Here is a 15,888-nt window from a genome sequence, read left to right as displayed (position 1 = left end):
CTTCACATGTTCATGTCCTACTGACCAGAACGTCAGGCAAGCTCTGAACCTGCTGAGGTTCGGGGGGAAGGACTGGTGGGAACTTGTTACTGAGACGTGTTCTGATGAGTAGAGGGCTACAATTATCTGGGATCAGAAAGATGATCGGTACTCGTTATATTTCCGCGGGTTGAGCGGGAGAGGCTAGTACATGAGTTTCTAGATTTTAGGCTTGGGGGTTTGCTCGAGGCCGGAATGAGAGTCGCGGGGACTCCGAAAAGGAGTGATGACTATGTTCAGCTGGGGTTTTCCAGCTGGAAGTGGAATGGTTAATTGATGGATTGGATTGTCATTTTGTAGGGAAAGAATTGTGCCCTCTCATTTTTTCGAGCTCAAGGGAGTGAGCAGGCTTGTGAACCCAGGATCAGGTTGTATTCCAGCTCGGGGTTAGTTGGTTGCAGGGATAGACAACATTATTTCAGCGCCAGTGAGCGCATGTGGTTCGATGTGGCATAAGTGTGTTGTGAGGTCCGGTTCGCCTTGGATCTCTTGTATCGGGCGGTAAGGATTGATTGTGCGATCTATTGCACTTTTGGGATTGTAGACTATGTCTTGGGAGTAGTTATAGCCCAGTTTAGGGAAAATGTTGTTTGTAGTTCAGTTGTGGATGATCAAGCTGGTCAGTGAGTCAGGGTGCGAGACCCTGAATGATATGATTTCTAGAGCCGAGAGCGGGAGATTTGTTGGAGCACTTTGGGAAGAAGGGTATTATATGGGAGGTCCGCGGACAGGGTTCCACAAGATGGTTATTCAGAATTGTCAGGAATCAGTGGTTTTAGTAAGCGTTATTGACTGGCAGAGGAAAGCGCCAAGGGAAGTAGCTCGTTGTTGAGGCATTAGTTAAGAGCATCTATCTTTGGACTTCAAGATTTGCGTGTGGGATAATTCGAGCATTCGGGACTGTTGGTTTACCTAGGATTCAAGAAGTGTTCATCTAGTTGTTAGAAGCGTGTGATCATTTGGGGGTTGGCTAGTAAAGGAATACTAGTTGGAAGGGGCTGGTTGTCATCAGATCGATCGTTAGAAAGTAAGAAGGATTGGGAATTCTCAAACTTTCATGTATTGTGAAGACTTAGTCGAATCTAAGTAGGGGAGAATTATCGCGGGATTTGGAAGAAGAAGCGGTTTAAAAATGGGATAAGTTTCGTATCGTGGTCAGGAAGGAATACCACCCAAGTGACTGTTAGGTTTGAGGGTTGTGTGAGTTGGGAGTTAGGTAAAACTCCCCAGCATGGGAATCGCGTCTTCTCAGTGCTTGATAGCAGAATTTAGGAAATCAGGTTGGAATTTTAGCCATGAATTAAGTTCAGTTGTGTGTTAGGTCGAGTGCATGTTCGACCCGGTTGGAAAGTGTTGTAAGACTGCGGAGGTAGCCGTAGCATTCACTAGCGATCAGTTAGCATGGAAAGTGTTGTAAGACTGCGGGGTAGCCGTAGCATTCACTAGCGGTCAGATAGTGATAGAGTGTCGTGAGACTGAGGGTGTAGCCGTAGCATTCACTAGGTTGGTAGATGGCATGAGCATGTTGTTAGAACGCGGAAGGAATAGTAGTACCCACCAGTTCGAGTGCAGCAGTGAGGATATGGAAATCCACGAAGTGGATTAGATCTGGTTGAGCCGGTAATAAGACTGTAGAAACGTCACTATAGTTACGAGATCGGGGAAGTAATGGATTGCTTAAGGCCGTTTGAGAAATAAGTCTACCGTTGGTCATGTAGCAATCACTTTTAGCCTTGGATTTGGTGACGTCAGGATATGACGCATGGACCCGTCGTGGGCATGCCTGGTATTCCAGCCCGAGGCTGATTGGCCCAAGTATGAGTGTTTGAGCTTATGAGCCGGTCATTATATGTATGTGATTCAGGAACCAAATGAAACACTGTTATGTTGATCCAAAAGGGGTCATCACCTAGTTTACATCTCGTTGTTCAATATATCGCTAGGGATTGGTTATCAGAACGAATTTCTCTAGAAGGAGTACCTAATCTCTTGTCGAGGAGAGAGTTGTAGGTAGCAGTGTGGGAATTGCGATTCTATTTCGGGTGGGAACCCAGGTTATTAGCAGTTGAATAGCTAGTTGGGAGAAAAGTGCAAAGAACTCGGCAATGATCCAATATGGGCAGTCTGTCCAGACGCCAGACCATTTTGAGACTCCAGATTTCGGATAGAGTAAGTGTGATCATATTGTAAGGGATTCGTTTATTTTCCCGGTTTTAGGACCCTTCGAGGGTTGGACATGGTTGCCTTGGAGAGGCTAGAGTTTCACTCAGGATTGTAGCCAAGTAATTCAAGTTGTTTGGCGTGTAAGAATGATAAGAAACGATTTCGAGGACGAAATCAAATTTAAGTGGGGGAGAGTTGTAACATCCCGTCTTAAGAAGAGTAATTAAATAATAAATCAGGAACCTCTGGAAGTAATTATTATGATTATTTTATTTTATTTAGAGCTCAAAATTAAATAATAATTAGTGGGGTGTTGGTTTCGGGGAGCCAAATGACAAGATTTGAATCTCTAGGGGTTAAAGTGTGATTGTGGAACTTAATTTGTAAAGATTTTCATGAGTCAAGGGGTGTTTGGTATTATTTGGACTTGAATTGTAAGGGTTTTCAGGAGGGGTCGAAATGGTAAATTTTGGATTAGTTTTGAAAGAAATAATACAAGGAGGGACTGTTTTTGTTAGTATGGGAAAAGTTCAAAGGAATCGGGGTATAAAACCCATCGCTACTCTCTCTAACCCTAACCCTATGTGCAGCCGCCAGGATGATCTTTCAGCCGTCTTCTCCTCATCGGCGCTGCCACCCTTATCTTTTCCCCTCCGAATGCCAACCTCCTTCCTCCACCTTCAGCCGCAGCCATCTATGTTGGAACCGAAGCGCCATCGAGTCGAATAGCTCTTGTCGCCGACAGATGACCACCTGGCGGGTGTTGTTGTCTCCATTGTTGTTGAAGACACTGGTGCCACCGCTGCTGCTGCTCCGCCGACGACAACGACCAGAAGAAGCCGCCACCCTTCTCTTTCTCTTCCTTCAGCCGGCAACGACGAAGAGTTTCGCGTTGGGATGAATCTGTGGGACGCCGAGTAAGATTTGCATGACCGCTGTTCGCCATGAACACCACCACCACACTGCTGCTGCCGAAGACGTTGTGGGCAGTTCGAGTGACCGTCGGAGGCTGATGGACTGACGTGTTCGCTGCTGCATGGTTGTGAGCAACCGGGGACTTTCTCGGACGGGAAGGAAGCTAATCACCGCCACCTGCTGCCGCGAAACGCCGCCAGGTGGGTGGTTGGGTCTATTTCGCAAGTCAAAGGCGTATGTGTGTGTGTGTTGTACTTGGCTTCGTTGGCTGGAACCCTCAAGAACAGCCACCACCACCGCCGTGAGGTGGTGGCTGCCACCACGTGCCACCGCCGGCCACCACTAGGTTGTTGTGTATATGTGTTTGTATTAGTAGTGGTTGTGCGTGTTTAGTTGGGATTAGCATTGTAAAATGTAACTAGAAATCGGAATAATGAAATGAAACTCTAACCACCACTGTGAGGTGGTGGCTGCCGCCACCGGCCGCCGTGTCGGGTGGCGGTGTGCTTTGATTATGTTTGGACCTCGTTTGGGGGATGTTTGGACAATGTGGGACCAATGAAACCCTAATGGGCCCAAAGAAACCCTAGTGGGCCCAAGGGAACCCTAATGGGCCAATAAGGCCCAATGTGACCTAAAAGCCCAACCAATGGACTAATGAACTAGTATTAGGTTGGAAAAAAAAACCCTAAGGGCATAAAACCCTAACTTGTGGAAATTGATCGGGACACACACATGGGAATTATTTAATAAACTTGAAATATTAAATAATAATCATTGGAAAACTAACTTAAGGCAATAATGGACTTAATGGATTAAGTCCTTAATGAATTAAGTTCTTAATGTGTTAAGTAAGAAACACTTAACCCTAATCATCATGTCATGTGCAAACCGTAATTTTGGGATTTTGGGCTTGGACTTATCGAGACCCACATTTGGTCCATTGGAATGAAATCGTGTATTAAGCCCAATCACAACATATGACTTATTTAGTAAAGTAAGGGACTTAATGGATTAAGTCCTTAATGGGTTAAGTGAGAAACACTTAACCCTAATTGTCACATTATATGAAACCTTAATTTCACTTGGGCCTTTATTTGGGCCTTTCTATTGGGCTTTGGTAATTGGATTATTAATGGGCCATCCAAGAATAATCATAAGGACTAGAATATATTGATGGGCTTAGGGTAAGGCCCATTCGAGGGTGTGGGCCCAATTTGGAAAATTGGGTCGTGGATGGGCCATAGTTTGGGCCTTGATGATTATATGATTTTGGGCCATTGGAAATGCCAAATGTTGGGCTGGACTAAGTAGTTGGGCCTTTAATTATGACCATGTAGAGGTCTGGGCCCAATTTGGAAAATTGGGCCATATGTTGGGCTTTGGCCCATTACTTGACTATTGAGCCTTTAGTGTGTGATTTGGACTTTGGGCTTGGAACCCAATTATTAATTGGGTGTTGTTTGATGTTGACAGTTCGGGAATCTGTCAACCAGCAGCTGAAGTTTTATCGGCGGGACTTCAGTAGTGTCAGGTGAGTTATCCTCACTATATCAACAGGGTCTAAGGCACCAAGGCCGACCCTTTATGAATTGTATTCGTATTATTGCATGTTATGCTTACTGATTTACATCCTGGTAGTTAGAATGGTGATATGCTATGCTTTAGTGACCCGGTTGGGTCGGTATCCTGGTATATAGGATGAGGCTATGTTAGTAACATGTTAGGTCGATATCCTGGTTATGGATTGTTGCTATGCTTTGTGATCTGTTAGATCGGTTTGACTGTTATATACATACATGCTAGTGTTATATGATATCTATGTGCACATGATTGTCCTGGTTATAGGATGATGCTATGTTAGTGACCGGTTAGGTCTGTATCCCGGTTATTGGGATGTTGCAATGATTAGTGATCTGTTAGGTCGGTTTGACTGTTATATGATATGTGCTAGCGTATGATATTTATATGCACATGTTTGTTTGATTGGGGGTTGGGTTGAGGCGGTCCTGCTTTGTGCTGTAGGCCAACATACCCGGTTAGCAGTCCGGATAGGCTGTAGGCCCTGCGAGGCGGTCCAGTCATGCCGAAGGCTCGGGAGCGGTCCAGATAGGATGTAGGCCCTGCGAGGCGGTCCAGTCAGGCTGAAGGTTCATTATGCATGATGTTCTGTATTTGTTATATGATATGGTTATATTTATATGGCGTTGGTATTTTGGGGAAACTCACTAAGCTTCGGGCTTACAGTTGTTGATTTTATTTCAGGTATTTCTGATGATCGCGGGAAGGCGAAGGCGTGAACGTGCACCTCCTCATATTTTCATTATTGATTATGGGGATACTCTAATGCTTAAACTATTTTGAAAACAAATTGTAATAACTTAATGGTTTTAAATGTTTTAAAAAGTTTTAAATTGGCTTGAATTTTACGGGTGTTACAAATATGGTCTTTTACCCAAAGGAGGTTTAATTGTGATCCTAGACCTTTTGTGGACCTGTCATTTCCTTAATTGTTATTTAGGGTTTTATTGTGGTTATGTTTAGCAAGGGGAAGCTTGATATCACCGGCTTGAGTGGGTGGTTTATCCTATCTACAGGGTTAAGGTGAGGCTTCTCTCTGTACTTGTGGGTCGAAGGCACCAATGCCAACCCACTGGATTGTGTTATGTAGGATCCTAGTTGTCTTTGTGATACTTGCATGGAAGACCCCGGGGGTTAGCCCGTGCATTTTTCATGAAAGACCATGGGGTAGCCCATGACACTTGGATGTTAGACTGTCAGCCCATGACATTTCAAGGAAAGACCATGGGGGTAGCCCATGACACCTGGATGTTAAGACCATGGGGGCAGCCCATGACATTTCAAGGAAAAGACCATGGGGGTAGCCCATGCCACTTGTATGTTAGACCATGGGGTAGCTAATGTCAATATATGTATGGTATGTGGTAGTTTTGGGAACTCACTAAGCTTTTTGCTTACGGTTTGTGGTTTAACATTTTTAAGTACTTCCATTTGCAAAGGGAAGAGCCCGACTTGACTGCATCGCATCCCCTGATGGTTTTTCCGCATTGGTTACTTTTGAGATACTCTGATGTTTGAAAAATACAATATTACTTTATTTGGTTGTGGAAGAATTGGTTGTATGACTTGATGTTTAAAATGAAATTTTTTATTGGTATTTTGGGATGTTACACTAAGGTTTTACCTTGGATATTTTGTTAGGTGGGTTGTAGCATTGGTTTCATGACTTTGTGAGTTGTGGTATATCCGACTTCTATGGTGAGGTGAGTTTTCTTACTATATTATGTATGACACTTTGTGTCGTTTAGTGCTTGTTGTCTTTGTGACTCTTGTTGCATGCTTGTATGAAAGACCATGAGGGAGCCCATAGCAATTGCGGAAGTGTTGTAAGATTATGATTTTTGCATGTAGCATTCACTTGGGATGAAATAGGCCCGCTGGCTGAAATAGGCTATTGTCGGAGTGATTGTAAATCTATGATTTTGGCCCATAGCCTTCACTTGGGATGAAATAGGCCTAATGTTTGAAATATGCCGTGTTGCTTGTTTATGATTATGTATAGTATGTGGTATTTTGGGGAACTCACTAAGCTTTGTGCTTATGGTTTTATGTTTAAATGTTTTAGGTACTTCTGGTACAAAAGGGAAGGGCTCGACCTGATCGCACTGCATCCCCTGGAGTTTTATTCCACACTATCTTTTATGGTTCACTCTGATGTTGAGAATAGATTATACTTTGATGGTCTTTTGAACAAATGGTTGAATGTTTTGGGTTGTTTAAAAATGAAATTTTTACTCAGTATTTTCGGACGTTGCACATTTCATAGTCAATTTCCATTAGGTTTTCACCAGTATTTCCTTCCCCATTCTTACCCTCAACCCTTTACCTAGTTTTTTCTTGATAATTCTTTCAGACTTCTTCGTTTTACCTGTACCCTATTTCCATTAGTCTTATGTCCTTGCATGTTTAGTTGGTTTTTTTCCATTGTTTCCTTCCCTATCTTTACCATCTTCCCTATGTTCTTTTCCTTTTCTTTACCTTGATTTTTGTGGTCTTTTCAACTTGAGGACATGTTACCTTGTTATGTCCCACTTGTTTCCACACACTGCACAAAATTATTTTCTTAATCTTTGACACAGTGTGTCTTGCACTCCTTTCACTTGGATCCTTTCTTCTGTTGATTGTAGGTCTACTTGGCATTCTTCTCTTCAATGGTAGAAAAGGTAGTATGGTGTCAGTAGATGGCCACATATTTCTACCATTCATCCCATGCATTGGATACTTATAAATGTTCTTATAAAATTTTGCATAGTATATTGGATCCACATAAGTACCAACATATGTATTCAGAAAAGAGATAGTTGCAACTGAATTTACGTATCCATAGCCATTACGTTGCCACACTCTACAAGTACAGGTCTTCTTATCTAGATCCACACCATAAGCCTCTGCCAAGTTTCTTGTTTCAAACTGGTTTAAACCAGTTGGCAAAACCTACCAATACCTAATTACATTGTATTAAAGTTAGTATCTATTAACAGTAAGCATTTTATAGTAAAGAAATTACCTTTGAGCTTTTTTGAAACTCATTGAGTAGAATTGTAATTACTGGACATGGTTTATATTCAGGCCATGAACTACTTTTGATGCTCAAACTGAAAAGCCTCTCCATAACATATAATCTAATTTCTTCTAGCATTGTGATGATTGGTTTTTTCCTTGCATCACTGATCACATTATTAAATCTCTCAGATAATCTATTTTCAACAACATCATAGATCTTATCCTCTTGAAAGAATGATCTACTTCATGATTTGGGATTTTTTCTATAAGGTATGCAAATGTTGCAGGATTAAGGAGTTGGATTTCCTTCATGGCTGCATTGAATAAAGACTCAGTGAATTCCTTGAATGTCTTCCAAAACATCTTCTCATAGTGTACACCAATGAATCTTTTCCTAAAGTTGGCAAGAGTATGCCTTGAACACTGCCTATGCTCAACAGTAGGCAATATTTCTTTGACAACCTCTAACAGCCCCTATATAGTAATGGTAATCTATTAAAAAAATTAAACTTGAATTTAGTTTAAATCAAATTGGGTAGTAAGTGACATACCTTATGTTGATCTGACATCAAGGTAATACCAAACCCATTTTCCATTCCTAGGTCATCTTTAAGATTCTCCAAAAAACCATTTTTAATTTTCTTTGTTTTCCACTCAGACAACTGCCCATGCAATTGAGAAAATATGATTATTAGCATCCCTTCCTACAACACATATTAACTCTCCACTACATGAACGCTTTAATAAACAACCATCAAGGTTTATCACTCTTCTATAACTCCCTCTCCAACCTTGCTTTAGGCCATCAGAACATATGTAAAACTTCCTAATATATGTCTTTCCATCTAACATTGAATTGACATCCATTTTGAGTATTGATCCTGGATTTGATCTTCTTATCTCTTCACCACATGACCAAAGCTTTGTATAGTGTTAAACAAGTGTGCCTTCAATTAACTGAATTACATGTTTTTTTGCTCTCCTACAGTGTCCCATACTCACATAAATACCATATTTCTGTTTAACCTCTTCCCTAAGTAGCCAAACACTTATTATTTGTTTTTGTAAGAATTGTGTGGTGTAATGGCTGACAACCCATGCATAAATTGATCCCAATTTGAAATTTCTTGCACAATTATGCTCATCTATGCGATACTTAATCTGGAAATAGTGTTCTTCACTCATCCATGAAGCTCACAGTCTAAATTTATACAGGTCAGAACAACATTTAACTAAAAGTCCCATACTATCATTTTTTTGTAGCACAACTGATAACCATTAGCAACAACATAATTACACAATATATGTTTTAACTGTTTATGACTTTCAAATCTCATACCTAACACATGTTTTTGCTTTTTCCAATGAACATTTTCATTAAAAGTTGTTACCTCTTCAAGTATTGCCTCATTGTCATCCATCTGAAACAAATGGCTCCTCATGAGGTGAATTGTCTGGGGTTGGTTGCGCCTTGGGGAAGAGCTTACTGAAAAACACATCATTTATGGTCTTGTTCATAGGAATGCAATCAACATGTTTAATGTCAACATCCATATTACTTTGTAATTCATCTAGGTCAATGTCAACATCCATATAATCTTGAAATTCTTCATGAACTTCACTTACACTAGAATGCTTGTCTTTAAGACTGAATACTTCAACTTTCTCATCATTAAGCCATTCCTGCAGATTGACACCAAGATTATCCATGTATACAAGAAGTATACAACCACAAGCATATACCCTACTTTGATGAAATCCATATAGTCGATGTCAGTGGCTATTATCCTCAATCCTTCATGAAAATCAATGTCGGGCTTGTAGTAATAAACATTCACACATTTCTCATTGACGAATCTTTCAAGGAACACCACAAATTCGTTCTTGTCCATTCCAACAAAATCGATATCCTTAAACCTCTACTTTGATCCATCTGAGTAATTGATAATAGGGTACCTCATAAAAATACATTCAAAATGAAGATCGATCTTCATGTAAACCGCCATAACAAGATTCCACTTAAGCGATTTTAGAGAGAAACAGTAGAAGAAAGGGTACGAAGCACAAAATGACGGTATGAGGAATATGTTCTTCAGGTTCTAAAAGAAGCATTATGTAGGTTAGTTATTGAAATGAATTGACATGTTTTAATTGACGTGACAAGTAAGGTGACAAACTTATAATTGAAGTGGCAAATGACACTTGATGACTGAGAAAATATTCACTCAGTGACACCTTCACTTTCAAAATAATAGCCTTTAAACCTTCTAAATTAGACTTCATATCCTTAGAAAAAAAGGGATATTTTAAACCAAAAGTTGTAAGTTAGTAAAGCTATAGCGACATTTTCCCTAAAAAATGGTTATATTTGTCTTTTTTTCTCTCTTAATTAAATGAGTTGAATTATGGTTGAAATTTCAATCTGATTTTAAGCTGCCAATTGTATTAGAAGTATATTTATAGTTAATTTATATCTATTGAATATTTATATTGAATATTTTTTTATTTTAATTATTTTATTTTTATGATTTTAATTATATTTCTTTTCCAGAACAATTATTGGACTTTTTATCATTTTTTTAATTTCATTTGAAAAACTATTGAAATATATAACATATTTTATTAAATATATTTATTTATTTATTTATTTTTTGATATTTAGTTTAGTCAAATGTTTATCGGAAAGATTGGGTTGGAAAAAAGTTAATCAGATGAGAACCCGATATCAACCCTTTTAATAAACATGTTTGATTGTTTGATTGGTTGGTAAATCTCTGTATTTAAAAAGATTTGATTGAGATGGATTTAGTTAAAGTAAAACTAAAGATTTTAATTTAGTTAAAATCCAGCATTGTATTTATAAATTTAAACGAGCCAAAAAGAATGACAAAAGAGTAGAAAACGATGAAAGTTACTGGTGTAACTTAACGATATTACAGACCTTATTGTGTCAGTTATAACAGACAGAACACGTGGTGGAAAGCCGAGTCAAATCATTACCCTACTCAACTCAACTAGCTCTTTCGGATCCAAGCCGAGCTGAGCCGAGTCATTATTGTTAACTCGTTTCCAGGTAAGACTTTGCCAAAAACAGAATCATCACTAAACCCTGGTTACTTGTAAGGTTAAGCTCACACCAGCCGCGCCACTCTCCAACAAAAAGCCCTTCTCTCTTCCTACTTCTCACCCATCTCTCTCTCTCTCTCTCTCTCTCTCTCAATGGATTCCAACCTGCTCCGATCTCCGGTCACCATTACCGTCGATTGACAGAAACTTCTCCCCTGAATTTCTTGAAGCTTTTGAATCTGTGTTATTCTAGTCTTCATTTTAGATTTTTGTTAGGAAGCTGTTGGATGGCGGAAGAAGGAGAGAAAGGTGGACTGATTCAGAAATTGATTGATATTGTAAACGAGATATCTGCAATCTCTGACTACCAGTATACAGTGAAGAAGCTTTTCTCTAATCTAGCTAGGAGGTTAAAGCTCTTAACTCCACTATTTGAAGAAATCCGTGATATTAAGGAGCCACTCTCTGATGATTCTCATCAAGCCTTGGTTTCGTTAATGGAGGCTATGGAATCTGCTAAGGAATTACTTCGAATCGGGAGTGAAGGCAGCAAGATATATTTGGTAAGTTTCTGTCAATTGAATCTAATCCTTTCTTTGAGTATCAAAATCCTGATTATCTTCTGTTTGTAGTTTTTAATTTTTCGTTCCTAATTTGGTAGGAAGATGCAACATTAATGATTGAGCTGTATCTTCTACATGAAATTTCAAAATCCGTGAAAATTTAAAGCTGATTTTGTTAAAGACATACTGAATAATTAGGCGATTAAGAATCCTTTGAAGCTCACCTAGGGTTATACGTTTTAACTCCAATCAATTTATTCATCCAGTAGCGTTTTTGTTGATATATAATCTTAGTTTTTTCACCCGAAAAAATGAAGATCTCGAGTAATCTACTTGTTTTGTCTGTATGATCTTGTAGATTGTGCTTCAGAGATAATAGTATAATACCACTACAGTTACATTTATTTGCAACTACTGTCTGAAACATGTCTAGATTTTACACAGTGAAATCAATGCTTATTCAAAAGTCAGAGAATACAAACATTATTACGTTGCTTTATGCATTCAAGAGTAAACAAATTTTAAACTAAATACCGTTTTATTACCAAAATTCCTTTTGATATTAATGCATGAGATTCTGTCAATTGAATTAATTTACGAGTTTGCAATTAAGCCAGTTAGAATTGGACAACTTGTCTTTCTGTTTTGGGAAATCTGTTTTGCTGGTTTCTCTTGTCCTAACTCTGATTGTTATATTGAATTATTGATTCTGTCAACTAATGATTTTATAGATTATGCTATTAACATATCATTATTCTGAAAGCTCTTGTTGCCTCCATGTTTAGACCAACATAACTTTAAATTCAAATATATTCTAATTACTTGATTTAGGCTTTTACCATTTGAAGATGTGTAACAAGACAAAAAAAAGAAATTACTCTAAAAGGAGATAAAGTTGTTTTTCTTTTGTAAATTTACACTGAACTTTCATGTACACAAAATGTTGCCTTATCCTTTATTACTTCTTGTTTTCTGATTATGATGTTCTGAATCAGGTCTTGGAGAGAGATCAAATCATGACAAGATATCAAGAAGTTACAGCTCGATTGGAACAAGATCTGAGTGGAATTTCTTTTGATAATCTTGACATCTCAGATGAAGTAAAAGAACAAGTTGAGCTTGTTCTTGCTCAATTCAGAAGAGCAAAAGGAAGAATCGATCCACCAGATGTTGAACTATATGAAGATCTTTCATCTCTTTACAACAAAAACATCAATGTTGAAGAAGATCCAGCTGTCTTAAACCGATTGGCTGAAAAACTACACCTAACAGAAATAACCGACCTTACACACGAATCAATAGCATTACACGAAATGGTAACCATAACTGGAGATCCAGAAGAAACTGTAGAAAAAATGTCATCACTACTAAAACGAATCAAAGATTTCGTACAAACAGAAACTCATGATCCAAAAGTAGAAACTTCTCATCTTCCAAGTTGCACACAAGGAACAGTAGTCAAAAATCTCAAGAACAGCATCATACCAGATGATTTCCGTTGCCCTATATCACTCGAGTTAATGAAAGATCCTGTCATCGTCTCCACAGGACAGGTAAATGATAATGAACTTCACCTTTTTCATATCGTAATCATGAAATTTCATGTTTATTATATATATATATATATATATATATATATATATATATATATATATATATTTTTTTTTTTTGCATTTTTATAGACGTATGAGCGAACATGTATAGAGAAATGGTTGGAACAAGGCCACAGCACATGTCCCAAAACGCAACAAAAGTTAACCAGTACTGCACTCATACCAAACTACGTATTACGGAGCTTAATAGCTCAATGGTGTGAAACAAACGGAATGGAGCCACCAAAACGAGCCAAACAGTCGGCGTCCGCCTGCACACCGGCGGAGCGTTCCATGATCGAAAATCTCCTCCGTAAACTTAACTCCATCAGCCCCGACGACCAGAGAACCGCCGCCGGAGAAATCCGTCTCCTCGCAAAACGTAACGCCGACAACCGCGTGGCCGTGGCGGAGGCTGGTGCAATCCCGCTACTGACTCACCTCCTCACAGCACCGGATTCCCGGACGCAAGAACACGCGGTCACCGCTCTTCTTAATCTCTCGATTTGTGAAGACAACAAAGGGAGTATTGTATCCTCCGGCGCTGTCCCGGGGATTGTTCAGGTGTTACGGAAAGGTAGTATGGAAGCGCGGGAGAATGCGGCGGCGACGCTGTTTAGTCTCTCTGTAATCGACGAAAACAAGGTGACGATAGGTTCGTTAGGAGCGATTCCGCCTCTTGTGTTGTTGTTGAGTGAAGGCACACAGAGAGGGAAGAAGGACGCTGCGACGGCGTTGTTTAATTTATGTATTTATCAGGGGAATAAAGGGAGGGCGGTTAGGGCGGGGGTAGTTCCGATGTTGATGGAGCTTCTGACGGAGGCACACGGCGGGATGAAGGATGAGGCGTTGGCGATTTTGGCGATACTATCGAGCCATCCGGAAGGGAAATTGGCGATAGGGAAAGCGGAGGCGGTGCCGGTTTTGGTTGAAGTTATCGGAAGTGGATCTCCGAGGAATAAAGAGAACGCGGCGGCGGTTTTGGTCCACCTTTGTTCCGGTGATCAGAAGTATTTGGTGGAGGCTCAAGAGCTTGGGGTTATGGGGAAATTGATGGATTTGTTACATCATGGGACTGATAGAGGGAAGAGAAAAGCAGGACAGTTGCTGGAAAAGATTACCAGATTAGTAAAACAGAAGTTGTTGGCTCCGGGAGACCACTTGCCGACGGAAGCTCATCCGCAATTACCGTCTAACAACTGATGGTTTTCTCTTTTTAATTTAGTGTACAAGTGGGGGGACCCCCTAAGCCCTTTGTTCAGTTTATAGTTATATTTTTTATTTATTTTCTTTTTGTTTTGTGTTCTGGTCTAGAGGACTAGAAACAAAATGACTCTGGAATTGAGATTTAAGAGAAAGAGAGAAATCTCATGGTATTGGTGACCGGTGAGGATTGTGCTCTGTTCTTTCGTGATTAGGCCAAAGGGTGGCGATTGCGTGTGCGTGTAAGTTGTAACTAGTAACTACTACCTCCAATACTTCAACAGTTGTCACAAAATTCACATTTTCATTGTTGACTCTGATTCGATAATAACATGGGTTTATGTTTTGTTTTTGGTTCCTATCTTTCTAACTAGGATTTGTATTCAAGTTATTAAAAAATTTCGTCCCTACATCATCATTCGAGATGCAATCAAGAGTATGTTAATAATCAATGTGAAAAATAAGAAAATGAACAAGGAAAATTTGTAGTTCATGTTTTTTGTAGCCGAATGTTTAACCAATAACCGATCCAAATTACAATTCGGTTATTCGGTATCGGGTCGGGTCGGACATTTTAAAATTTTACCCCGGGAATTAAAGTTTTTAATTTAAACTTTAAAAAATGATATTTCAACTAATATTATGCTAAAAAGACAACAATAACAGCGCATATATGATCAAATAGGAACCTAAGTTTCATTATTACCGGTGACTAACATATGGATCGAAGCATGACATATAGGGGTGTTGATCGGCTAAAATTTTCCGGTTTTGGGTAGAATGAATCGTGTAGTTCGGGTATTTTCTTAAGATAATAATACCTGATATCCGAACTATATTGTAATTTAGGTTCTTGGGTTTCGGGTTTTAGGTCGGGTCGGGTATTTTCGGGTATACTCAAAAATTATTTGAGTCACTTTTTTTTTTTTTTTTTTTTTTTTTTTTTTTTTTTTACATTTGGATTGGTTTAATAAAAAATTGGGTAGCAAAATATTTCATACAATTAACAAGTACATATACGATAACAATACAAGTCATTATAATATGTTATGTAATTTTTGCATTCCATTTCAAATTTTGATTAAAAAAAAACAGTTTATGGAAAAACATATTATCATCAGAGAGCATATAGTGCAAGTTTCGGCATTAAATAAACTATGGATAATGAAAAGAAAATAAACTAAATTAATTTTTTTTAACACAACCCAACTAAACAATAAAAGTCTAAACATAACAAAAGAGTAAAAGTCATAAGTCATAACCCAATTCAAAACATAACCACATTTCAAATCACTTTCAAATGGTTCTTAGTTTCAGAAAAATATTCATCAATCTTGCATCTTCATGTTGCCACGTTTATTTCCGTATTCAATCCGTGCTCTGATTAGACGTGCTAACTTCTCACAAATCTATACAAATAGTATAAGCATTAAAAGGACAAAACATAACATGCCAAAATATTAAAAAATATTAAAGATAAACAAGTACCTTTATCAATTTCTTGTAGGTATTATCAATCTTGTTCAAAATCGATGTTGTCACTTATACCACCCTCAAACCAATCTTGGGTACAAATTATACTTTCAATAATCTTAGGAGTCAAAGAACTCCTATACTGATCCAAAACCCTCCCTCGGTGAAGATATCGATAAACCCGCATTTTCAATGTCGGAACGAAAACTCATATTCCTCTAGATCATATCTCTCAAAAGTTTTTTCATAAACATGGACAATATTCAACATACGATAAGTAGAGTTTCAAC

The 15,888-nt window shown here is 38.8% G+C and overlaps 1 protein-coding gene across 1 annotated transcript; it reads left to right on the top strand.

The window, feature by feature from the left end:
• Positions 1–10,862: 10,862 nt before the first annotated feature.
• LOC145132861 (U-box domain-containing protein 13-like) lies at positions 10,863–14,477 on the top strand. The gene is made up of 3 exons (XM_079067803.1): positions 10,863–11,330; positions 12,326–12,883; positions 13,013–14,477. Exons 1-3 carry the CDS (start codon positions 11,055–11,057, stop codon positions 14,123–14,125), a joined length of 1,947 nt encoding a protein of 648 aa, XP_078923929.1. The 5' UTR covers positions 10,863–11,054; the 3' UTR covers positions 14,126–14,477.
• The last annotated feature ends 1,411 nt before the right edge of the window (positions 14,478–15,888 follow it).

Source organism: Lactuca virosa, chromosome 8 (assembly GCF_052849685.1).
Source record: "Lactuca virosa cultivar CGN04683 chromosome 8, Lactuca_virosa_CGN04683_v6, whole genome shotgun sequence".
NCBI classification, from domain to species: domain Eukaryota; kingdom Viridiplantae; phylum Streptophyta; class Magnoliopsida; order Asterales; family Asteraceae; genus Lactuca; species Lactuca virosa.
Note: the sequence above shows the minus strand (reverse complement) of the source record. Positions and strands in the feature narration are given on the sequence as shown.